At 44.7% G+C, this 25276-nt stretch overlaps 1 protein-coding gene across 3 annotated transcripts in view; it reads left to right on the top strand.

Annotated features, from left to right (window-relative positions):
• RGS11 (regulator of G protein signaling 11) overlaps positions 1-21658 on the top strand; it is a 350999-nt gene extending 329341 nt beyond the window's left edge. For 2 of the 3 annotated variants that reach the window (XM_063934814.1, XM_063934815.1), the window contains exon 19: positions 19080-21658. In XM_063934814.1, the coding sequence (XP_063790884.1) occupies positions 19080-19203 (124 nt within the window). In that variant the 3' untranslated portion in view covers positions 19204-21658. The remainder of the gene's footprint in view (positions 1-19079) is intronic. The other variant, XM_063934816.1, reaches the window with a different exon arrangement.
• Positions 21659-25276: the final 3618 nt, after the last annotated feature.

Below are 25276 nucleotides of genomic sequence, written 5' to 3'. Positions count from 1 at the left end.
GGTTCATTAGGTCGAGATACATTGGGTCGACCACATTTAATCGACATGATCACTAGGTCGACATGTGCTAGGTTGACATGGAAAAAGGTCAACATGAGTTTTTTTTACTTTTGTTGGTGTCGTTTTCTTTGAACGGTGAACCCCAATTAGTGCACTGTGACCCCTCGCATGGCTCGCTTTTCTCGCCGTGCTTCGGGCGCGGTGCCTCGCTCCGCTGCTGCGCTCGGCACAGGTTACTGTTCCCAATTGTAGTCCTTGCGGATCGTTAAGTATGAAAAAGGTCAAAAAATTAAACAAATTGTGAAAAACTCGTGTCGACCTAGTACATGTCGATCTAATGACCATGTCGTCCTAGTGATCATGTTGACCTAATGTGTGTCGACCAAACGTGGTCAACCCAATGTATGTCGACCTAACTCATGTCGACCTAATGACGGCCATCCGTACCTAAGGGAGAACCCGGCCTTAGCATCGTACAGCACTTACTCGTTCTGTGTCTGGTATTTCATGTGTTCTGCAGTACCCAGGACTGCCCTGTGTTATATTATGTGCAATGTGCTGGATCCACATACAGAACATCCAGCAACACATGTAACATAGTTGATTTATTTGACAGAGATCCTCTCTGTGTCTTATTCTGCCAGACTTTATAGATTTTTCTAGGCATTATCTAAACATTGGTCCTCCTGGTGGCGCCTTGCTTTGGCTGCAGTTATTCTCATCTTGTTAGATGTATGTTGTCGCTAAATACCAGGATTGGTTCATGTTTCTGTTCTCCCTGATTGCATCCTGGGAACTGCATGTTGGCTTTGCTAGTAGAAGAGGCTATGACCATCATCTCATGCGAATATAGGGTGCAGTATACAATGGAGGCTCCATAGCACTGGCGTATCTATAATGGGTGCAGTGTGTGCGGTGCACACCGGCCCCTGAGTCCAGAGGGGGCCCACACCGCACCCATTTCTTTTATACTCACCTTTCCGGCATCCATCGGTGGGGTGTGTGGGCCCCCTCCTCTCCTGTAGCCGTCACCGCTGCTGTCCACTCTGAAACTCTGGCACAGAGTCTACAGCGCATGCGCAGGACTCCAGAAAAATGGCGCGGCAGCCATTTTTCAGGGTCCTGCGCATGCGCTATAGACTCTGGCACTGTGTCAGAGTCTCAGAGCGGACAGCGGTGGTGACGGCTACAGGAGAGGAGGGGGCCCACACACGGAGTCTGCACACGGGTCCCCTCCTCTCTAGAAACGCTGCTGCTCCATAGCCTAATGAAGCACACAGATTATCAAATACAGTAGAGCTAAATAGTATGCCCAGGGGAACCGAGAAAAGGGGGGGTTGGGGAGTATTTCCCGGGCCTACTGCAGACCCGCATCCATGCCCCATACAGTGGCAGGGGTTCTGATGTTTACAACAGGCCATGCTCACATTCCACACCTGTGTGTGTATACAAATGTATAAATATATATATCATACAATTGCTAAATGAAAAGGTGCCCCATACTGTATGCAGCTAACAGTCCGTTTCAACATGTAATTATGTTCATTCTTAGCATACACATTCACGTCTAAATTTGCATCCATTGCGGCAGCCCATGAAGTGGGATATTCTAAAATAGCTATCTGCTCGTCTATGGGCCTAATTCAGACCTGATTGCTGGGCTGCAAATTTGCAGAGGTCTGCTATCAGATAGTCACTGCCCAGAGAGAGGGAAAACCCGCCCCGTGCAAGTGTGCTAATGCATGCGTGCGCCGTGCAAAAACTTCGCCAGACAGCGGACATCTGCAAATCCATTCGCAGCTCACTCACCATCAAATGTTTTTTCCAATCTGTGCAATCTGTGCGCATCCCAGGACTTACTCCTACAGTGCGATGAGAACAGGCTGGTCGGGGCCAGAGCTGATGTCATACACCCTCCCAGAAAACGGTCAGTTACCACCCACAAACGTCAACTTCCTGTCAATCACCTTACGAACGCCTAGCGATCAAATTTTCCGCACCATCCTGTCGCTGTTTGGCCTCGCGCCCGCGCATTGCGGTGCCTACACGTGCAGTCATTCGATAATCACACACACATCCTATGTATGCTGCACCCCCCACCATATACTGCCCCTATATACACACTACACCCCCATACCCCTCCATATAGTGCCCCCTATATACAGGCCACCTCCCGCCTCCATGTACTGCTCCCGCCATATCCCACATACTCTGCACCCCCTCCCCCATATACTGTGCTGCAACCCCAGGTTACTTGCCAGCCTGGGACTCAGCAACAAGTAGCAGCGGTAACCAGGAAACGGATGCAGAACCGTTAGACGGTCCCACAGCGCTCAGAGCGGAGGCACCAGGGACACGTGTGGCCACTTACAGGTAGGGGGAGAAGGTGAATCAGTCTGGCAGGAAGATGTGAGACCCTGTGTTGGGTGAGCAGTGCGGTGACCGGGAGGAATCGGCTGCAGATGATGTGGGTGAGGAGGAGGCAGATAATCGGCTCAAGGCCAGCTGCTGGTGACTACTGGTGTCCTCTTCCCCCAGACTGGCAGGGACCAGTGTGAGGACTGGTGATCTTACACGTGCCAGTACGGATGTTTGTAGTGCAGCATCATTATAGCCTGCCCGTTACAGATATACAGCATCTATCTATCTATCTATCTATCTATCTATCTATCTATCTATCTATCTATCTATATATATATATATATATATACAGGTTGAGTATCCCTTATCCAAAATTAAAAATCACACATTTTTGGTTCCCCTACTCCCCTACTGAGATTATGACACATATATATGTATATTATATAGCTATATCTATATAGTTATATCTATATATATTATATATATATTATATATATATATATATATATATAATGAAGAAAATCTGGCGGCACTCAGGAGACTTTCAACCAGTGATTCATTTAATGGAATGACATCCAACATCCTTGATGTTGGATGTCATTCCATTAAATGAATCACTGGTTGAAAAGTCTCCTGAGTGCCGCCAGATTTTCTTCATTATTTCTGGATGTTTCATCTGATGGAGGGCACCGGAGCAGCTGTCATACAAGCAAGGGGAGTGCCGGCTGCATTGATGCTTTATATATATATATATATCTCCTATATAATAGCCCTGTGACTCTGTGTCTGGACATCTAACGCTGGGCATGGCTAGGAGCTCTCATTGGGTTAGCAGCAGGTCTATCACACCAAGTCCACAGCTGATTGGCCGAGAAACGCCCTCCCACACAGGTTACATCCAATGGGAGGCTCTGCCCTTCGGCTGCTGTGTTTTCACTGACCAGGATTAGTAATGGGGCTGATGGAGCTGCAGCTCCAGCCCCACACCCCAAAATAGACCCCCTGCATCTGCAGCAACACATCTTCCAACACTTTACACATAAACATTGTTACACACCCGAAAAGGGGGCGTGGTCACGGGTACAGCACCGTGGCCACGCCCCTTTTCATATACTTTCAATGGAAGCTTGGAGAGCCAGAAATCGGTACAGACCATAAAAAAAAGGGACTGTACCTGCCAAAAAGGTGCAGCTGGAGGGTATGCCACTGCATCTGCAGCAAGTCTCTGCGCTGTAGATAGGGAAAACAAAACACTTTTACTGCAGCGTCCTATGACCTGAAGTCAGTCCGCGTGCCCCCTCCGCCATCAACAATCCCCACTCCCTAGCCGCACCGCAGGTGGAACAAAAGCTGCTGCGGCCACCGGCATAGATGTCTATGAAAGCGGCGCAGCGGAAGGTTTTCAAAGCCCATACCTCCCAACTTTTTCTCCGCTGACAGAGGGACACACGCGCGGTAAAAGGGGGTGTGGCCTAAGAAAATGGGGGGAGTGGCTTCACGGGAGGACCCACGATCACGAGCCACGCCCCGTTTTCATCACTGAGGGGGCATGCCCAGCGCTCTGTGAGCCGCTGGCATGCCCCCTCTCCCTCTGACTCAAGTGAATAGACGCTGTGCGCATGCGCACAGCGTCTATTCACCGCTGCTCTGCTAAGCAGGGCAGCGACAGACAGAGACTCCTAACTACCCCCCCCCACCGCGGGACACTGTGGCCCGCGGGTGGGACAGCGGGACAGTCCCCAAAAAAACGGGACTGTCCCGCGAAAATCGGGACAGTTGGGAGTTATGAAAGCCCTCCCTGCGCCGCATACTCTCTGCGCCCCGGAGCCTCCTCTGTGCGTGATGTTACAGAAGTGCCTCCCCGCCACAGGCGCGCCCAGATCCCCACAGGCCCTGACTCCGCAACACAGCACCTGTGCTGCCGGCCTGGAAGCCCCGAGATGGCTAATGTAACGGATAGAGTGGGTGATATCACGGAGGGTAATGTCTGGACGCTGAATCAATGTAAAAGGTGACAGTGCTGCGCAGTGCAGTAGCTGTGCAATCAGGGCCGGTGCTACGGTGTTTGGGGCCCCCCTACAAACTATAAATTTGCACTCTTGCATACTTTACAAATGAACAGCGCACATAAGAAGAGAGTATTGACTGCATAGGAGAGAAAAGAGTTAAACATCTGGGGAGGGGTGGACCTAGCTGTGAGGAAAGTACAGCCTTCTTTAAGGGTAGGGCTTGATATATATAGGGAAGGTGAAGCCATCTTAAGTCTCTTGGTGATCTGGTTTCCCACCCTCCCGCCCTGGTAGTTGGAAATTGTGGCACGTGGTGCTTTGGCTCTAAATTGTTGGCTGTTTTCGTTGGCTATTTATTGGCGGAAAAGAACGGCAGTTTCGTATTGTAGAGAAAACTGTAGTGTTTTACAGTTTGTTGTGGTTTAGGTGCACTCACCTCCATCGACTTATGGCCGCTTGACCACCCGTCCGGGAAGGCAGCGGCAGGGCACCCAGGAGCGGTGGGTAGTCACTGTGGGGGTTGAGTTGTCACCTATTACCGGTTTATGGTAAGTTTTTAGTAAATTTATAGGGTTGAGTTATTTAAGTTTAATTTAGATTAAGTGAGCCGTTCTTTTGGGCCGCCACCATATGTCAGCTGGAGCGGCATATTAAATTAATCTCTTTATTACAGGTTTCCCAATGGTTAGGGACAAATAAATAGCTAGCAATTTTCTGCCAAAATTCAAGTCTCAGTGTCGTTATTTCTGGTATGGTTATGAATGCTTTACTTTCAAAGAAAGGGGTCCACCAAATATCACTAAGATGTTTATACCCCATGTAGTAGAGACACTTACACATGTAACGTCCCCTGTACCAGAGACGCTTACACATATAACGCCCCCTGAACCAGTGACGCTTACACATCTCTTGCCCCCCTGTACCAGTGATGCTTACACAAGTAACACCCCATGTAGCAGTGATGCTTACACACGTAACGTCTCCTGTACCGGTGAAGCTTACACACGTAACGCTCCCTGTACCAGTGACGCTTACACACGTAGCACCCCCTGCACCAGTGCCACTTACACACGTAACACCCCCCTGTACCATTGACGCTTACACACGTAATGCCCCCCTGTACCAGTGACGCTTACACACTTAACGCTCCCTGTAGCAGTGATGCTTACACACGTAACGCCCCTGTAGCAGTGCCGCTTAGACACGTAACGCCCCTGTACCAGTGCCGCTTAAACACGTAACGCCCTCTGTACCAGTGCCGCTTACACACGTAATGCCCCCTGTAGCAGTGCCTCTTAGACATGTAATGCCCCCCTGTACCAGTGCCGCTTAAACACGTACCGCCCCCTGTAGCAGTGCCGCTTACACACGTAACACCCCCGTAGCAGTGCCGCTTACACACGTAACACCCCCTGTAGCAGTGCCGCTTACACACGTAACACCCCCGTAGCAGTGCCGCTTACACACGTAACACCCCCTGTAGCAGTGCCGCTTACACACGTAACGCCCCCTGTACCAATGACGCTTACACACCCTGTACCAGTCACGCTTACACACGTAACGCCCCCTGTATCAGTGACGCTTACACACGTAACGCCCCCTGTACCAGTGACGCTTACACACGTAACGCCTCCTGTACCAGTGACGCTTACACACGTAACGCCTCCTGTACCAGTGACGCTTACACACATTATGCAGCAGTCACACATACACACAAATACACACACAACATACACACACATATATATATATATATATATATATATATAAAAACACACACACATACATACTGTACATACATTACACACATACACAGTCACACATATATACAGTATACACAGACACTGTATATACACACACACTCACTCTCTTTCCAGACACTTATCTAATAAAGTCTGGCTGGCCGAAACTGTAGGAGCTCATCCTCCTGTTGCAGCATGGTCTCGTCTAGCTCCGCCCCTTATTCCCATCCAGCTCCACCCCCTTTGGATCCCATCCGGCCACTGAATGTCACACAGGGGAGGGGAGGGGGAGAGGAGGCTTTGTGCTGCCGGCGCCGAGGGGGAGAGGAGGTTTTGTGCTGCCGGCGCCGCTGCATGTGTGACAGCAGCTGGCAGCAGCAGCAGGGACAGCAGCAGCAGCTCAGCACAGGGATGCAGAGCAGGAAGAACGCCTCCCCTTCCTGGTGCCTCCCTGCACTGCATCCCTTTGCTGAACGGCTAGCGCCGGTCCTGTGTGCAGTGTCAGTGACACTGCACAGCACTCTCACCTTTTACATTGATTCAGCCAGTCACACAGTTCTGCCAGCCAGTCACTATTGTTAGCACCAGTGTACCAACGCGCGGCATTACAGGGAAGTAGACGCACTAAAAAAACTACAACTCCCAGCAAACCTTAGCGCCAAAGCATTCCGGCCCTTAGGGCTGCTGGGAGCTGTAGTTTATTGCGTACATCTTCTTCCCTGTAATGCGGCGCGTTGGGACACCGGTCCAAACAATAGTGACTGCATGCTGTGTGAGTCTCTGGGAGAGCCACTGCCAAAGGGAGGAAAGCAGCTTAGCTGCTGACAGGAGGAGAAGCAGGATAAGCATTACCCGCCCCTCCCCGACTCACAGTACCTCTGGGCCCCATCCGCGGCACTCCCACACACCCCCTCCAGCACCTGCGGTAGCTCCGGATCCCCTCCCCTACCCGCAGCAAACCCGCCCCTCCCGCCGCACCACCACATCCGCCCCTCCCCCACCCGGAGCACCCCTGCAACTGCTTCTCCCTCAACCGCAGTGGCTCCGGACCACCACCCGCGGCACCCACGCACCCTCCCCCACCTGCGGCACCACCGCACCAGCCCCTCCCCCACCTGCGGCACCACCACAACCGCCCCTCCCGCGGCACCCCAGGATCCCATCCGCCTCTTCCCCGCACCCCCTACTCCCTAACCAAAGCACCTACTAGGTGATTCACCAGGCCCTGGGTGCGCTGTTCACACCATTGCAAGGGGCTTCCATCCCTTAACCATTGCACGCCCTTTGTCCGTGCAATATTTAACCACTCACACAATTATGATTGGATGTAATACTCAATATAATAAAAATATTGCATGCCACAAGGGTGTGCAAGGGTTAAGGGGGCGTAGCCCCTTACGACGGTGTGAAGAGCGCCCGTAGGGCGCAATGAATCACCTAGTATATATATATATATATATATATATATAATGTCATTATCCCAGTAGGGGACCCAAAAATGTGGGATTTTGAATTTTGGATAAGGGATACTCAATCTTTATAAGGCTAACACCACACGCACGGACGCTCGCTCACTCACTCACTCGCTCGCTCATTCACTCATCCACTCAGCATGACAGAGCCTCGGCTCACAGCAGCAGGATTTCCAGAAACCTGGCAGCTCCTGTGTGAGTAGCGACTGCCCTGGTGTCCGTCATTTCGACGGGCTTTAATAAAGGTAAATTTTAATCGATTTTAAATTGATCTACATTTATGATGTGATTCAGGTGCTAAAACACACATTTACTAACGGATAATTTTTTCCCCATATGTTAGTAAATGTTAATTTTAGCTCCTGAAACACAACATCGATTTAGAACGATTACAATTTTTTTAAAATTAATTAATATCAATCTTTAGTAAATTTACCCCAAGGACTTCACCCACTTTTCAGTTTCTTGGCTGCACCTAGGGGGTCATTCCGAGTTGTTCGCTCGTTCTTTTTCATTGCATTGCAGCGATTTTCCGCAAACTGCGCATGCGCAATGTTCGCACTGCGACTGCGCCAAGTAAATTTGCTAAGAAGTTTGGTATTTTACTCACGGCATTACAAGGTTTTTTCTTCGTTCTGGTGATCGTAGTGTGATTTACAGGAAGTGGGTGTTTCTGGGGGGAAACTGGCCATTTTATGGGAGTGTGTGAAAAAACGCTGCCGTTTCTGGGAAAAACGCGGGAGTGACTGAAGAAACGGGGGAGTGTCTGGGCGAACGCTGGGTGTGTTTGTGACGTCAAACCAGGAACGACAAGCACTGAACTGATCGCACTGGAAGAGTAAGTCTGGAGCTACTCAGAAACTGCACATAAAAATCTTTTCGCAATATTGCGAATACTTCGTTCGCAATTTTGCTAAGCTAAGATTCACTCCCAGTAGGCGGCGGCTTAGTGTGTACAATGCTGATAAAAGCAGCTTGCGAGCGAACAACTCGGAATGAGGGCCCTAGTCCACTCCTCCTACACTTCTGTTTTTAAACAGGATTTTTTAGATCCATTTTTCTTTAAATTTGTAGTAATCTGAGGCCAGCCTATGTAACACACACAGACGGGGTAATATCACTGGATTTGAGTTGGATGCTGAGCTGCCGCTCTATATTTCTAGGGCTTTTGTTAGGAAACTGTCTTTGGGAACATGAAGACGAAAGCGTATAACCCCATTTCAAAGCTCTATTTCCCTTAACACAACTAACAAGATGTCTACTTTGGCCTTTGCTATTTAATATCACAGGCCATTAATATTTCTCTGCATCTTTACATTCACCGCTGGAGGGCTCCCCGCCGCGTAGCGTCACACTCACATCGCTGTATGAAAAAATGCCTTCTGCCGGCTGCTGAACATTGTAGTGTATAAAAAAAGAACTGCTTCAGGCCAGCTTTCAGCTGAAAAATAAAACATCTGTGATCCTTCTTAAATATTACATAACATCTATTATCCAGGAGATTTTACATGTAAAGAGACCGTCACTCTGAATCCTCATTATCTATATGGACCTCATGTAATGCCATTTGGAGAAAGCTCTTTTGTAAATTAAAAAGTAAACATATTTATGTAAATACACTGTATGTGTGTATGTATATATATATACAGACTCAGACAGACACACAGTCAGACACACACACACACACACACACACACACACACACACACAAACACACATGGCCAAACGTTCAGGATGCCAGCGGTCACAAAACAGATGCCATTCTGATGGTTGAAATCCCAACAGAACTGAGGTAAATATGTTGCCCCATCTCCCTACCCCTTAACCCTAATCCTCCCTTCCCGCTCCCTAACCCTAAACTCCCCCCTTAGTGCCTGACGCTAATTCCCCTTTCCCCTCAGCCTAACCATAACTCCCTCCTTAGTGCCTAAACATAACCTTCCCTCGGTGATGCCTAACGTCAACACCCTCATGCTGCAGCCTAACCCTAAACACCCCCCCGAGTGTCACCTAAACCCCCCGCCCTAACCTGCCCACCATACTTATGGCCGGGATGCTGACTGTCGGGACTACGGCGTGGGTCTCCTGACCCTGTCGGGATTTCGCCGTCGACATTCTCACGGGTTTGGGATTCTGGCGCCAGTGTTTCTGCTGCCGGGATCCCCACACCCAGCATCTTAACAGCATCCTATATATATATATATATATATATATATGTATACCGTATATATATATGTATATATATATATATATATATATATATATCGATCAGCCTTATCATTAAAACCAGCTGCCTGACATTAAAACCATCTCTACCTCGTGCCACCAAAACAGCTCTGACGCGTGAAGGTATGGACTCCTCAAGACCTCTGAAGGTCTTCTGTGGTATCTGGCACCAAGACGTTAGCAGCTAATCCCATATATCTTGTAAATTGTGAGGTGGGGCCTCAAATCAGATTGAGACCTGGGGAATGTGGTTGCCAAGTCAACAGCTTTGTTTGACCTTTGATCTCATTGTCATGTTCCTCAAACCATTCCTGAACAAGTTTGCAGTGGGGCAGGTAACATTATCCTACTGAAAGAGACCACTGACACAGGGAATACTGTTGCCATGAAAGGGTGTACTTGGTCTGCAGCAATGTTAGGTATGGAACGTGTCAAAATAACAGCCACATGAATGCCAAGGTCTCCCAGCAAATCATTGCCCAGAGCATCACACTGCTTCCGTCGGCTTTCTTTCTTTCTACAGTGCATCATGGTACCACCTCTTCCCAAGGTAAATGATGAACACGCACCCGGACGTCAATCATTTCTGTGCTCTCCCTGATTGGACAGTTGAACTCCTAAAGGGACAGCTACAGGGACCGACATCAGGCTGACAGGTGATCAAGCCCATGTGGTGAAACGCTCATTCTGTGCCTCTAGGTTCTGTACCAGGGGAACACCGCGATCAGCAGCCACAGACGCTTACTGTAATATCATCCAGGTATTTCTTACTTCCAGAAAAATAAAAGAGATTGAGGCGCCTGATTCAAAATATGTATAATTGTAAAATCTTGGACCCACGTTCGCCTCTATAGAGAGACTGTGCTCTATCTCTCAGAAATTAGAACAAAGAAAAAAGACAAATAGAGGTGCTCATGGGGCCGATTATAAATTCATATATATATTGCTTTAAAACAGTCAAAGGAGCCGGGAATTACCGTATGTTTAAAAATACATATTTTATTTCTGTATATAATTGACCAATGGTCACAGTAAGACTTGGTATATAATATATAATAAAAGTCCTTCAGTAATTTGAATTTATCTGTTTTGTTCCAAAATAACTATGATGGGAGAGACATGCCAGACCATTGAATATGTAACAATCAATAGCGGGATATATTGTAATACCAGCGTGCGCTCCTCTGAAGAACAATGTATCTATCCAAATGGATTTTATAGGGCAGCTTGAAACAAAGGGGGTCATTCCGAGTTAATCGTAGCTGTGCTAAATTTAGCACAGCTACGATCACTCACACTGACATGCGGGGAGACGCCCAGCACAGGGCTAGTCCGCCCCGCATGCCAGTGCCCCCCCCCCCCCCGCAGAAGTGCAAAGGCATCGCACAGCGGCTGTGATGTTAGTGTATTAGAATGCTTATATTTGTAGACACTCCCTTACTAATCTGTGTAAGCCTGAATCTTCAGTGATGGTCCCTGGGACCAGAGGGATGCTGGGAAGTGGGTGGTCCAGTGTGTGTGTGCCTGGAGATGGTGATGGAATAAACAGCACAGCAGTGAACTCACATGTCTCTGTGTCCTGATGACTGGATTTACAAACGTATGAACAAAACATGGTGTCAGAAGAAGTGTAACTTGGACTGCTAGTGCTCTCAGAGTGTGAAAAAAATACTGCAGAAGTCTGTAAGGCTGTGATACTCAGTGTGCTCCTCTCTTCAAACAGTGAGTAACCATGGATAAACTAGCTCCTACAGCCAGCATGCTGATGTCTGGTGACTTGTCTGAAAACTGTAAAAGATTTAAGCAAAGGTTTAATATATATCTTGCTGCATGTGGAGCTGATTCAGAGGCTGACAAAACGAAGGCATCCATTTTCCTCCATGTGATAGGAGAGGATGTGCTGGACATTTATAATAGTTTTCAGTTTGCTGAGGGGCAGAATATGGTGCTATCTTCTATAATGCAAAAGTTTGAAGATTACTTTGTGCCAAGGAAAAATGTGACATATGAAAGATATAAGTTTTTCACATGTGATCAGAAGTCTGTAGCTGGATTTGATCAGTATGTTACAGAGCTGCAATCACTCAGTAAAACCTGTGAGTTTGGTGATTTAAAGGATTCACTGATTAGAGATAGTATTGTCTGTGGAATACCTGATAATGGACTCGGAGAGAGACTGCTGAGAGAGCAAGACCTAACACTAGAAAAGGCAGTGACTGTGTAGATCTGCAGAAATATCTAGATTTCAAGCCAAAAAGTTACACAAGGAAGTTGATGCTGCTGTCCATGTAGTGCAGAACACAGAGCCAAGCAAACCTCCATTCTCAAGAATGAAGCAGTCTAAGCCACAGTCTAAGAAGGAAATGTGTAGTAGATGTGGAAATGCTCACAATCCTAAAATGTGCCCTGCTTATGGTAAAATCTGCATGAAATGTGGTAGACTTAATCACTTTGCCAAATGCTGTAAAATGAAAAGGGAAACAACCAATGTGCATGCTGTTAAACAGACAGAGGAAATATTTGTGGATTGCATTGAACTTTGCAGTGCAGATAAGAAAGAATGAATTGTCCCTTTAACTGTGAACGAGATTGTCATTCCATTTAAGCTTGATACTGACGCGCAGGTGAATTTAATATCATTTCAAGACTATAAGACTTTTAGAGTAAAACCTAAAATTCATCCAGCCAAAGTGAAAGTTACAGGGTACACTGGGGAGGAAATTCCTGTGAAAGGTACATGCTTAGTGACACTGAAATATAAGGGACAACAGTTTAAAACATCTCTACTGATTGTGGATAAAAATGTGCAACCGATTCTAGGATTAAGTTCCTGTGAGAAACTAAGCTTGCTAAAGAAAGTTTTTATGGTGACATCACAAGTAGAAGATGACTGCAAATCGATGTTTACAGAATACAGAGACTTGTTTGAAGGTCTAGGTTGTTTGCCTGGAGAGCATAAAATAAATATAGACACGCAAGTTTCTTCAGTGATACACCCTTGTAGAAAAGTGCCGTTTGCGCTGAGAGAAAAACTGAAACAAGAGTTAAATCGCATGGAAGCCTTGGGTGTGATACAGAAAGTTGATGAGCCTACTGAATGGGTAAGCTTTTTAGTAATTGTTGAAAAGAAAAATGGACAACTTAGAATATGTCTAGACCCCAGAGATTTAAACAAAGCTATTAAACGAGAACATTTCAAACTACCAACCAGAGATTAAATCATGTCGCAATTTGCGGGAGCAAAATGGTTCAGTAAATTGGACGCATCTTCAGGATTCTGGCAAATGAAGCTAGATGAGGCAAGCTCAAAGCTTTGTACATGTAATACACCAGAAGGTAGATACAGATTTCTTCGACTACCATATGGAATATTGTCTGCTCTAGAAGTATATCACAAAAAGATACACATGATTTTTGAACATATTCCAGGTGTTGAAACAATGATGGATGACATTATTGTCTGGGGATCTACAAAGGAAGAACATGATTCTAGATTGAGACAAGTAATGGAACTTGTCAAGAAAGTGAATCTAAAGCTAAACAAGGACAAATGTGAATTTGGCGTGAATACACTTACCTTTATGGGTGACGTGGTCTCGGATCAAGGTGTAAAACCAGATCCAAGGAAAATATCAGCCATAGTGAACATGGAACGTCCTAACAACAAAGACAACGTCAGAAGATTCTTAGGGATGATTACTTACTTAGGAAAGTTTATTTCTCAACTCTCTGAACGAACAGCCTCTCTTAGATGGTTGTTGGACAAAGATAACGAGTGGATGTGGTCACATGAACAAGAAGAAAGTTGGCAAAACTTGAAACAGATCATTACAGAGCAACCAGTGCTAAAATTCTTTGATCATGCGAAAAGAATAAGAATTTCAGCAGCTGCTTCGCAATTTGGCCTAGGCTCAGTGCTCTTACAAGAACATGAGGATACATGGCAACCAGTAATCTATACATCAAGAGCACTGACAAGTGCTGAAACAAGGTATGCTCAGATAGAAAAAGAACTTCTAGCGATCACATATGCATGTGAGCGATTTCATCAGTTTGTGTATATTCAAACATTACAGTGGAAACTGACCACAAGCCATTGGTAGCTATCATGACTAAATCATTACATGACTGTCCCATGAGAATTCAACGAATGCTTATCAGACTACAGAAATATGATGTACACTTGCTGTACTGTCCCTGCAAATACATGTACATTGCTGATACACTTTCTCGTGCTGTGGACAAAAGTGAAGGTTCCAAAAGTCTGATGGATGAAGAGATAGAAGCCTATGTTAATTTGATCGTAGCTTCTCTACCAGTGTCTCTTGCAAGACAAGAACAGATTAGGAAAGAAACTGAGACAGATGACACAATGAAAGTGTTGAAAGATATCTTTCTGAAAGGTTGGCCAGCAGAAAAACATGCGTGCCCGCTGTCTATCCATGATTATTGGATGTACCGCAGTGACCTTACAGTTGTCGATGGTATTATTTACAAAGGCAATAGGTTTGTCATACCTGCACGACTAAGAAAAACTATGCTGTGCAAGATACATGAAGGCCACTTAGGAGAAGAAAAATGTAAGCGGGGAGCGCGTGAAGTTATGTATTGGCCAAGAATGAACCAAGACATAGCACAGACTACAGCTACATGTGAATTATGTCTTACGTATAGACCGAAACAACAAGTCGAGCCACTGAGTCCTCACGCAGTGCCAGAGAGGCCGTACCAGAAAGTTGGCGCAGATTTGTTTGATTGTAATGGGAAAACGTACATTGTCGTGACTGATTATTACTCTAACTACCCTGAGGTGAAGACACTACATACAACTACTAGTAAAGCCGTAATCAATTGCATGAAGTCAATCTTTGCAAGGCATGGTGTTCCTATGGAAGTGTTCACTGACAATGGTCCTCAGTTTTCCAGTGCTGAATTTAGACAATTTGCTGATGAGTGGGAATTTGTCCATACTACGTCAAGTCCCCACTATCCACGCTCAAATGGGTTGGTGGAAAGTTCAGTAAAAACTGTAAAGAGTCTCATGAAAAAAGCTCAAGAAGGTAAAGAAGATTTCTACAAAAGTCTTTTAATCTACCGCAGTACACCTTTACAGAATGGACTTTCTCCTGCACAAATGCTGATGGGAAGGAGGATTAGAGCAAATCTCCCGATACATGATGAACTGCTTAATACACATAACTCAGCGTTGGTCAGACTGAGTAAGGAACGTCAACAGGCGAAACAGAAAGAAACTGTTCCATGACAGACGAACAAAAAGCTTATCTGATCTAAAATCGGGTGACCAAGTCCGTCTCAGAGATCACGAGAAAGGTATTTGGGTGCAGAAAGGTATTGTGCAAGCACAAGTAGCACCAATATCTTATACTATACGTACAGAGCGTGGAACGGAAGTAAGAAGAAATCGGGTGGATTTAAGATCTCAACCTAACCATAATGAAGACAACATGACTGAAGAATACCCTTCATCTGACATGTATGATGATTCTCATAATGGTGAACAAACCACGATTCTAGAAAGGTCCAACATGGTAGATGAAACACAGACTGTGTATGAAAGACCCAAAAGGGAAATACGCAGACCTGAGAGACTCATTGAAACATGTTAGATGATGTTCTTAATATGACGTTGTTAATTGTTGCATTGAAGCGTACGGGGCTTATCTTTAAAGAAAAGAGGATGTGATGTTAGTGTATTGGAATGCTTATATTTGTAGACACTCCCTTACTAATCTGTGTAAGCCTGCATCTTCAGTGATGGTCTCTGGGACCAGGAGGATGCTGGGAAGTGGGTGGTCCAGTGTGTGTGTGTGTGTGCCTGGAGATGGTGATGGAATAAACAGCACAGCAGTTAACTCACATGTCTCTGTGTCCTGATGACTGGATTTACAAACGTATGAACAAACAGCGGCGATGTCTTTGCACTTCAAGAGTAGCTCCCGACAAGCGCAGCTTTGTGTATGGCAGCAGAAAGAAGAGGGGTCTGGGGCTTGTGGTGTTGTACTTTCTGTCAGACCTACAGTATGACCAGTGAGATATGGATTATGTGATCCATATTGCTGCCTGCTCATGACTAAATACAGGTTATAATATCAAGCTGCATAGAGCATGCAATTATCCCCAGAACTATATACCAGATAGCAGGTGGTCTTTGTATGGTTTGTAATGTGTGGATACATTTGTGTTATGCTACTAAATCCACTTTATCTCAGCTTGATATTTTTATGTGATATCATATCACACACCTAATTAGGGGAAAGTCACCATCTAAAAGTAACAACTCATGCTGCTAATCTGTGTAGATTATAGATGTACTTCTTGGGATTATATATACCTCAGCAAGTGGCGTAATCATCGACTTTTAAGTGTGGATATAACCTTGTTAGTGTTATCAAATCCACTCCATCCCACACGTGATACCCTGCATGTGATACCACATACCAGCTGGGTTCCAGACACTGGATAGACAGTGTCTCGTTAGACAGTCAATAGATCGACAGGTAAAGGTTCAACATGACAATGGGCGGCACACAAATAGTCGACACAAAGTTTGTTTTGTTTTATTTTTTCTCTATTTTCTTTTCACCTTTTCCTATATTTACCATCCACATGAACTACAATTGGGAATAGTAACCTTGCTCGAAGCGTGGCGAGCGAAGCAAGCCTTGCGAGGGGACATGGTGCACTAATTGTGGTTATATATACTGTAAAATGCAAAATGACACCCCAAAACTTTTTAAAAAACTTGTGTTGACATTTTCTGTGTCAACCATTTACATGCGACCTTTTGACCCTGTTAACCATAGGCACTGTCGACTTTTTACTTGTCAACCCTTTGACCCTGTCAACCTTTTGCATGTCGACCATATAGGGTCGACCTATTGACTCTGGGGCTCATTCCGAGTTGATCGCTCGCTAGCTATTTTTTGCAGTGCTGCGATCAGATAGTCGCCGCCTATAGGGGAGTGTATTTTAGCTTTGCAAGTGTGCGATCGCATGTGCAGCCGAGCGTTACAAAAAAGTAGCTCAGAACTTACTCAGCCGCTGCGATCACGTCAGCCTGTCAGGTCCCGGAATTGACGTCAGACACCCGCCCTGCAAACGCTTGTACACGCTTGCGTCTTTCCAAACACGCCCAGAAAACGGTCAGTTGACACCCACAAACGCCTTCTTCCTGTCAATCTCCTTGCGATCGGCTGTATGAATGGATTCTTTGTTAAATCCATTGCTCAGCAACGATCCGCTTTGTACCCATACGACGTGCCTGTGCATTTTGGTGCATACGCATGCGCAGTAGTGACCTGATTGCAGCGCAGCAAAAAATCCTAGCGTGCGATCAGGTCGGAATGACCCCCTCTATCCTTTTACTATGTATTGATCCACACTCAGACCAGGTGACCTACGAGAAAAATTCTGCCTAACGTGGGGTACACACTTAAAGATGTATCTGTCCAATCTGGCTGGTTGGAACGAAAATGTTGTAATATATGGGAGAAAATGACAATCAACGATTTGCTCGAAAAATGCCAGAAAACGTAAAAAAATGGTTGTATGGATAAATTGGTTAAATCAAGCACATTTAACCAATTTAACTGAAGGACCATTTTTGCCTGTTTTCCAGTGTTTTCCAAACCAGTATAGTTATATGACCAGTATAGTTCTATAGAATTGCACGCTGGTCCCTGTTGGGGACGTATCTTATGTATTTTTTTCTCACTGCGCATTCATCTAAGCAGAGCACATGTAATTTTGTGCAACTATGGGTGATTCATATTCATACACATCTTAGCCAAATCTCCACATGCAGCTGTGTATGAGTGTCGCTGGTTGGCTAATGGGTATTGGCAGTGTTCTGAGGGCGTGCCATGGCAGAATGGTGGGCTATTCACAGCTGTGGTCTTGCAAAGGTCTGTCTGATTTAAGATGGATCCTTTGCACAAAATACGGCAATTGCAAATGTAAGCTGATTGTGATGATGACTAGTTTCACAAACGGATCGATGGGGGGTAGGGGGGGGGGGCTTAGAAATGTAACCTAAAAAACACATGGTAATAATAACATATGTGTTAAAGCTAAAGAAAAATACATTTGCAATAGACAATGTATAGAGGGTCATTCCGAGTTGATCGCTCGCTAGCAGTTTTTAGCAGTCGTGCAAACTAGAGATGAGCGGATTCGGTTTTACTCGGTTTTACTCGGTTCTCAAAACGACATCTTATTGGCTATCCAAAACACGTGACATCCGTGAGCCAATAAGATGTCGTTTTGAGAACCGAGTAAAACCGAGTAAAACCGAATCCGCTCATCTCTAGACTGCAAACGCTAAGCCGCCTCCCTCTGGGAGTGTATTTTAGCAGAAGTGCGAACGAAAGGATCGCACAGCGGCTACAAAAAAAAATTGAGCAGTTTTAGAGTAGCTCCAGACCTACTCAGCTCTTGCGATCACTTCAGACCATTCAGTTCCGGATTTGACGTCCCAAACACGCCCTACGTTCGCCCAGCCACGCCTGCGTTTTTCTGGCACGCCTGCGTTTTTTCGAGCACTCACAGAAAACGGTCAGTTGCCACCCAGAAACGCCCTCTTCCTGTCAATCACTCTGCGGCCGGCAGTGCGACCGAAAAGCTTCGCTAGACCTTGTGTAAAACTACATCGGGCGTTGCTAAAGTACGTCGCACGTGCGCATTGCGCCGCATACGCATGCGCAGAAGTCCTGTTTTTTTGCATCATCGCTGCACAGCGAACATTTTTGAGCTAGCGATCAACTCGGAATGACCCCCATAGTGTCTATTATATGTAATGTATAGGCATACTGGGCTGCTGCCCAGGGCCTCACAATTTTAGGGGCCTCCGAGCAGCGGTGGGTGGGGTTCACACAGTCAGAGAAGCCAGACAGCATTCGCTACCTGCCTTATAGCCTGCAGCTAGACAGTGAATGGCTGTCAGTGTGCTGATTGGTGGATGGCTGGAGCTATCCACCAATCAGAGTGCTGACAGCCATTCACTGTATGGAAGCATGTGGAGAAACAGGACTGCAGGAGGGGACTGCTGCGATTTTTTACAATTGGTTCCCGTGAATGGGTGGATAGAGGCACCAGTGCATTGCTTTGCCCAGGGCCTGTAATACTGTTAAGATGGTCCTGAGCATAATGTAATATTGATACATAATATATTTATTTTTCCTACATTTGAAGTTTGGGCATAAATTGCATTGCAGTGTGTCTGTGGTCTTAATTCCTTTCTTCCCTTCTAGGAATGAAATCCCACTGGAATGCCAAATATACGTTGTAGACAAAGTAGTCTCTGCCCAAGAGAACCCCAGGAGATCACAGACGGAAGCGGACACAGAGAGCTTGGAATCTTCCACCGTATTTTGATGGGAATTGTTACATAACTGTCCCAACTTTTGTGCTTAATTCCCACTTAGAGGACCAGGTGCCTTCATACAGAAACACGTGTGTGATCTGGGGATAATGTATCACATTGCACACTGTAGATGTCGGTGTCTTATCTGTATTATTATATTATCTGTGTATGCTGCAGCTGTCGCTCGAACAAAAGAACAGATCAGTTAATCTATTGGAATATGCTGACTTTATAGGGAAGACCAAGATTGGAACTTTTCAGGATCTAAGAGGCTTCACAGACTTGCAGGACACTGGTCCTCATTAAGGGCTGATACAGAAAGGTGCAAATTTCAATGAGGTGTAACTAGTTTTTTTTTTTTTTAAATCCATGAGTCATTTGCGATGATCTGGTTCAATGCATGCAACTTGTACCTCTATTTGTGGTGTTGTGTCCTCGTCGTCTACAAGGAAGGGATCTTTGGCAAATTGCGACCCCTCTAAAGCAAGTCTTCCAATGAGCTGTTGATTAAAGGCATATTTCACCTTCTAATTGTGAATAAACCACTTGGAAGAGGAAAGAGATTATTCAGCAGTGAGTCATAAATGTTTCATGTTTGCCAGTTGGAACTTTAGTATTGCATTGCCTTCCAGTGCAATTCATCGCTGCCCCAAGCGCTTGCATAGCACCTGTTCAGATTACTTTTCAAAGTGCTTCTTTATCAAGCTATTCTAAAACTATTCCACAAATAACTGTATAGAGAAGGGTCTCGTTCTCATAGCAACAAATCCATAATGCCCAACGCTGGAAATATCCAACCCGGGACATGGCTCTTGGAGAGAGGCGTGGCTGCTGCATGTTTGGGGGTGTGTTCACAGTGCAGTGAGCATGTTCTACACCCCCAAGGAGCGTGTTTAATGCCCCAAAGCTCTAAGCTGCCCTCAACACCTAGGGACAAACACTGGGGTTCAGATGTAATCCGTAATCTGCCGCTCTGCAGAACACTGGACCAAGTGCGGAAGTCTTGGTCTTTTTATACACTGAACAGTGTATGAAATACATTATTAATAATTAACCCTTTAGATGATCTATAGTATAGGCTGTATCAAATATATTTAACTCATGTAAATGACATTAGTGGTCAGGAAAAGGTTAAATGTACCATAACAAATACATAATGAAATAAACATAATAGAAGTAGGAGGAGACGGAATTGGACTTTCTAACTAAGCACACATTCTCCCACCTCATGGCTAATGAGTTTGTCTCTTCTTCTTGGTAGCTACTCTCTGGTTCAGCGCACTGATTGAGCCATCAGATCTACACATACAGCAAACTTTGTAGAAGTAGCTGCTATACAGGGTATGTGCAGCAGCACCACTGTGTCCCTTAAACTGCATGTTGGAGCAGCTCTAGTAATCTTATTATATACTATTACCATTGTGTTTAAAATTTGAGCCACTGTGCAAGAGAAGGCAGGATTCCGGGCAACCAGAAACCCCCCTGCGTTTGCATATAACACCCGGCCTCCTATCCTAAAATCGCCCTTCTATTTCCACTTCCCTGTAGTGCTAGTGGCTATTGCACTCTATGGTGAGTGGGTACGTACCTCTTGTGAGACAGGATAAATGTTCCGACACCTTCAATCAGGACAGTTGGGCAGTGTGACCGCTCAAATGTCTGCTTAAATATTTTTTAACCTCTAGAGCAGAGGTTCTCATACGCGCTCCTCAAGGCACCCCAATGGTCCAGGTTTTAAGTTTATCCATGCTTGGCCACAGGTGACTTCATTAGCACCTTAGTCAATTTGATTGAACCATGTGTGCTGAGCCATGGATATACCTAGAACTTGGATCGTTGGGATGCCTTGAGGACCGCGTTTGAGAACCTCTGCTCTAGAGAGAGGAGAACTTGAATCGGATTGGCAGTAACTTGTTGAAGCTTTCATAGATTCCTCTGAGACTGGCCAGTAATTTCCCCATTTCTCAGTGCATTTTTGTTCTTATGGCGATCTTTTTTTTTTTTACAGTTTTGTGCAGAAGAATGACCTACTACCTACGTAGTTATACTTATTGCCAACAAAGTTGAGTGGGGTTTGTACTGGTATTAGCCCAGGGTGATACTTTGTGGCATAGACGGACACTGTCCAGCGCTCATTTCTGCCATGTGTAAAAACTAGTGACAAAGTAGAAAAGGAGACGCAAGAACATCACAAATATTCGGCTTTTGACCCTTTCTACTTTTATTCCAGAGTGATTAATGGGCTTATCTTCTGAGACGGGGTCTTCATTTCCACCAATCCCGTTATTAATCAGCCCTTGTTGTTACAGTATAACACTGACGCTACTGGGATTTGCCAGGTTCTGATATAGTTTTCTGTATTTTCAACGGTCCGATTGTTCTTTTTGAAGCCACTATGTACAGTATGGCATGGTTTAAAAACAAAATTGTATCCATTTACTTATATAGATATATCTAATATATTGCTATATTAAATAAAAAAATCTTAATATAAAATGGTTTTACAGGGAAATGTTTTTTACTGACTTCATATTATATATAATTTTATGGATGATCAAGAAATGTCATTAAAAGAGTTGAGAATCTGTTCACCTTGCAGAGTATGTTTCAGCAGGTTATGGATCAAATTGGTTGACCTGCATTAGGTCGACAGTCTAGGTCGACCACTATTCATCGACACGGACAGTGTCAGCATGGGAAAAGGTCGACATGGGATTTAAAAAAATATTTTGGTGTTGTTTTTTCTGTAACATGACCAGGAACCCTAATGCATCCCCTTGCATGGCTTGATTTGCTCGCCATGCTGCGGGAAAGGTGCCTTGCTTCGTTACCGCTGCACTCGGTACAGGGAACTACAGGGAACTATTCCCAATTGTAGTCCACGTGGATGGTAAAGTATGACAAAGTAAAAACAACAACAACAACATTTTTATAGAAAAACCCATGTCGACCTTTCACATGTCGACCTTTTCAGTGTGTCGACCTTTTCCCATGTCGACCAATAGTGGTAGACCTATTGACTGTTGACCTACCATCCAGATACTGTTTCAGCATTGGGACTATATTAATGTAATATGTTGAAGAACATTAATAAAGAGGAATACCTGGTATAGGATTATTTTTTAATTACATCACAATGGTTTATATGTAGATATACACACACATATATATATATATATATATATATACATATATACACAGTATATGTATTTGTAGCTCAAATTATCCAGTCTTTTTTTCTGTATTTGGATATAGGTCTGAAAAAAATATTTGGTTGCATAAATTAATTATTATTATTATTTTTATTTTTAATAATTTGTAAGGATCCTCCTCTCCCCTTTGTGAGCTCCTATGGCTTGAGCTAATGGCATGCTAACTAGATTGTAAATGACAAAGCTAGCATTCTAAAAAGCCCGGGCAGTATGCTAAACAGCCCGAACAGTATGCTAACCAGCCCGGCCAGTATGCTAAACAAGCCGGCCAGTATGCTAACTAGCCTGGCCAGTATGCTAAACAGCTAGGCCAGTATGCTAACTAGGCCAGCCAATATGCTAAACAGCCCGAACAGTATGCTAACCAGCCCGGCCAGTATGCTAAACAGCCCGGCCAGTATGCTAACTAGCCTGGCCAGTATGCTAAACAGCTCGGCCAGTATGCTAACTAGGCCAGCCAATATGCTAAACAACCCAGCCAGTATGCTAACTAGCCCGGCCAGTATGCTAAACAGCCCGGCCAGTATGCTAACTAGCCTGGCCAGTATGCTAAACAGCTCGGCCAGTATGCTAACTAGGCCAGCCAATATGCTAAACAGCCTGTCCAGTATGCTAACTAGCCCGGCCAGTATGCTAAACAGCTCGACCAGTATGCTAACTAGGCCGGCACATATATGCTAAACAGCCCGGCCAGTATGCTAACTAGTCCGGCCAGTATGATTCACACATTGCCTGATATCGTGAGCTTCCTGTGTGTCTGTTTTATGGTTACCTGCAGTAAACTATGAGAACAGGTACGAGGAAGGGAAGAGAGTTGACTTTTAAATAGACTCAAGAAAAGAAAACTAGGCTAAGCAAACAATAGGGGAACAGCATGAAAATACTGAAGTCCTTGGGTTTATACATTTTTACATAAGGTATAGGATGTAATGCAGTAGAAATTTTATAGTATGGGTTTTCATTAAGCCAGAAACATTTGTTTAAAAAATCTGCAGTAATGTGGTTATGTCACAAGGTGGCACTGTGACCCAATCTAGTAATGCACCTTGTATAGGAAGCAAAGATTACATAGAAACATAGAATTTGATGGCAGATAAGAACCACTTGGCCCATCTAGTCTGCCCCTTTTTTATCCTTTAGGTAATCTCAACCCTTTTTGAACCTTAATTCTTTGTAAGGATATTCATATGCCTATCCCAAGCATGTTTAAATTGCTCTACAGTCTTAGCCTCTACCACCTCTGATGGGAGGCTATTCCACTTGTCCACTACCCTTTCTGTGAAGTAAAGTTTCCTTAAATTTCCCCTGAACCTGCCTCCCTCCAGTTTCAGTGTATGTCCTCGAGTTCTAATACTCCTCTTCCTTTGAAGAATGTTTCCCTCCTGAACTTTGTTAAAACCCTTGGTGTATTTGAAAGTTTCTATCATGTCCCCCCTTTCCCTTCTCTCCTCCAAACTATACATGTTAAGATCTTTTAGCCTTTCCGGGTAAGTTTTGTGATGTAGGCCATGCACCATTTTAGTTGCCCTTCTTTGTACGCTCTCTAATGTATTTATATCCTTCTGGAGATATGGTCTCCAGAACTGGACACAGTATTCCAGATGAGGCCGCACCAATGACCTATACAGTGGCATTATCACTTTTTTCCTGCTACTGATTCCTCTCCCTATGCAACCAAGCATCTGACTTGCCTTTCTCATTGCTTTGTTGCATTGCTTTCCTGCCTTTAAGTCACTTGAAATAGTGCCTCCTAAATCCCTTTCCTCCTCAGTAGTTTCCATTATAGTACCCTTGATACTATATTTAGCCTTTGGGTTTTTGAGACCCAAGTGCATGATTTTGTATTTTTTTGCATTAAACTGTAGTTGCCACTTTATTGACCATTTCTCAAGCCTAGCTAGGTCATCAATCATTTGTTTTACCTCTCGCGCTGTGTCTACCCTGTTGCAAATCTTAGTATCATCTGCAAAAAGGCATACTTTCCCTTTAATACCATTTGCAATGTCACCAACAAAGATATTAAAGAGAACTGGTCCAAGTAAAGATCCCTGAGGTACTCCACTGGTAACATTTCCTTCCAAAGATTGCACTCCATTTACTACAACTGTCTGTTTCCCATCCTGCAACCAGGTTCTTATCCATTTAACTGTTTTGTAATCCACCCCCACACTTTCAAGTTTATTTAGCAGTCTGCGATGTGGGACAGTGTCAAATGCCTTACTAAAGTCTGGATATGATACATCTACAGCTCCCCCTTGATCTATTATTTTCATCACAGAGTCAAAAAAGTCAATAAGATTTGTTTGGCATGATCTCCCACCAGTAAATCCATGCTGTTTTGGATCCTGTAAGTTGTTTGATTTAAGATATTCCACTACTCTTTCTTTTAATAGTTTTTCCATTACTTTCCCTACTACTGATGTAAGGCTTACTGGTCTGTAGTTACTTGCTTCTTCCTTGCTTCCACTTTTGTACAGTGGAACTACATTTGCTCTTTTCCAGTCCTCTGGAATGGCACCTGTATTTAGTGACTGGTTAAATAATTCTGTTAATGGTGCCACCAGCACATCTTTTAGCTCTTTTAGTATCCTTGGGTGTATCCCATCTGGCCCCATTGATTTTTCCACTTTTAATTTTGAAAGTTCTGTTAGGACCTTCTCTTCTGTAAATGTAGTTTCACCTACCTTATTTTTATGAATGTCCTTGCAGCTTAACTGTGGCCCCTTCCCTTCTCCTTCTGTAGTAAATACAGAGCAAAAATAATGATTTAGGTGATCTGCTATTGCCTTGTCTCCCTCCACCAAATTTTCACTCTCTGTCTTAAGTCTTATTATTCCTCCATTTGATTTTTTCCTTTCATTTATATACTTAA

Source organism: Pseudophryne corroboree, chromosome 7, assembly GCF_028390025.1.
Source record: "Pseudophryne corroboree isolate aPseCor3 chromosome 7, aPseCor3.hap2, whole genome shotgun sequence".
Taxonomy (NCBI): Eukaryota; Metazoa; Chordata; class Amphibia; order Anura; family Myobatrachidae; genus Pseudophryne; species Pseudophryne corroboree.
This window is presented reverse-complemented; position numbering and strand designations above follow the sequence as displayed.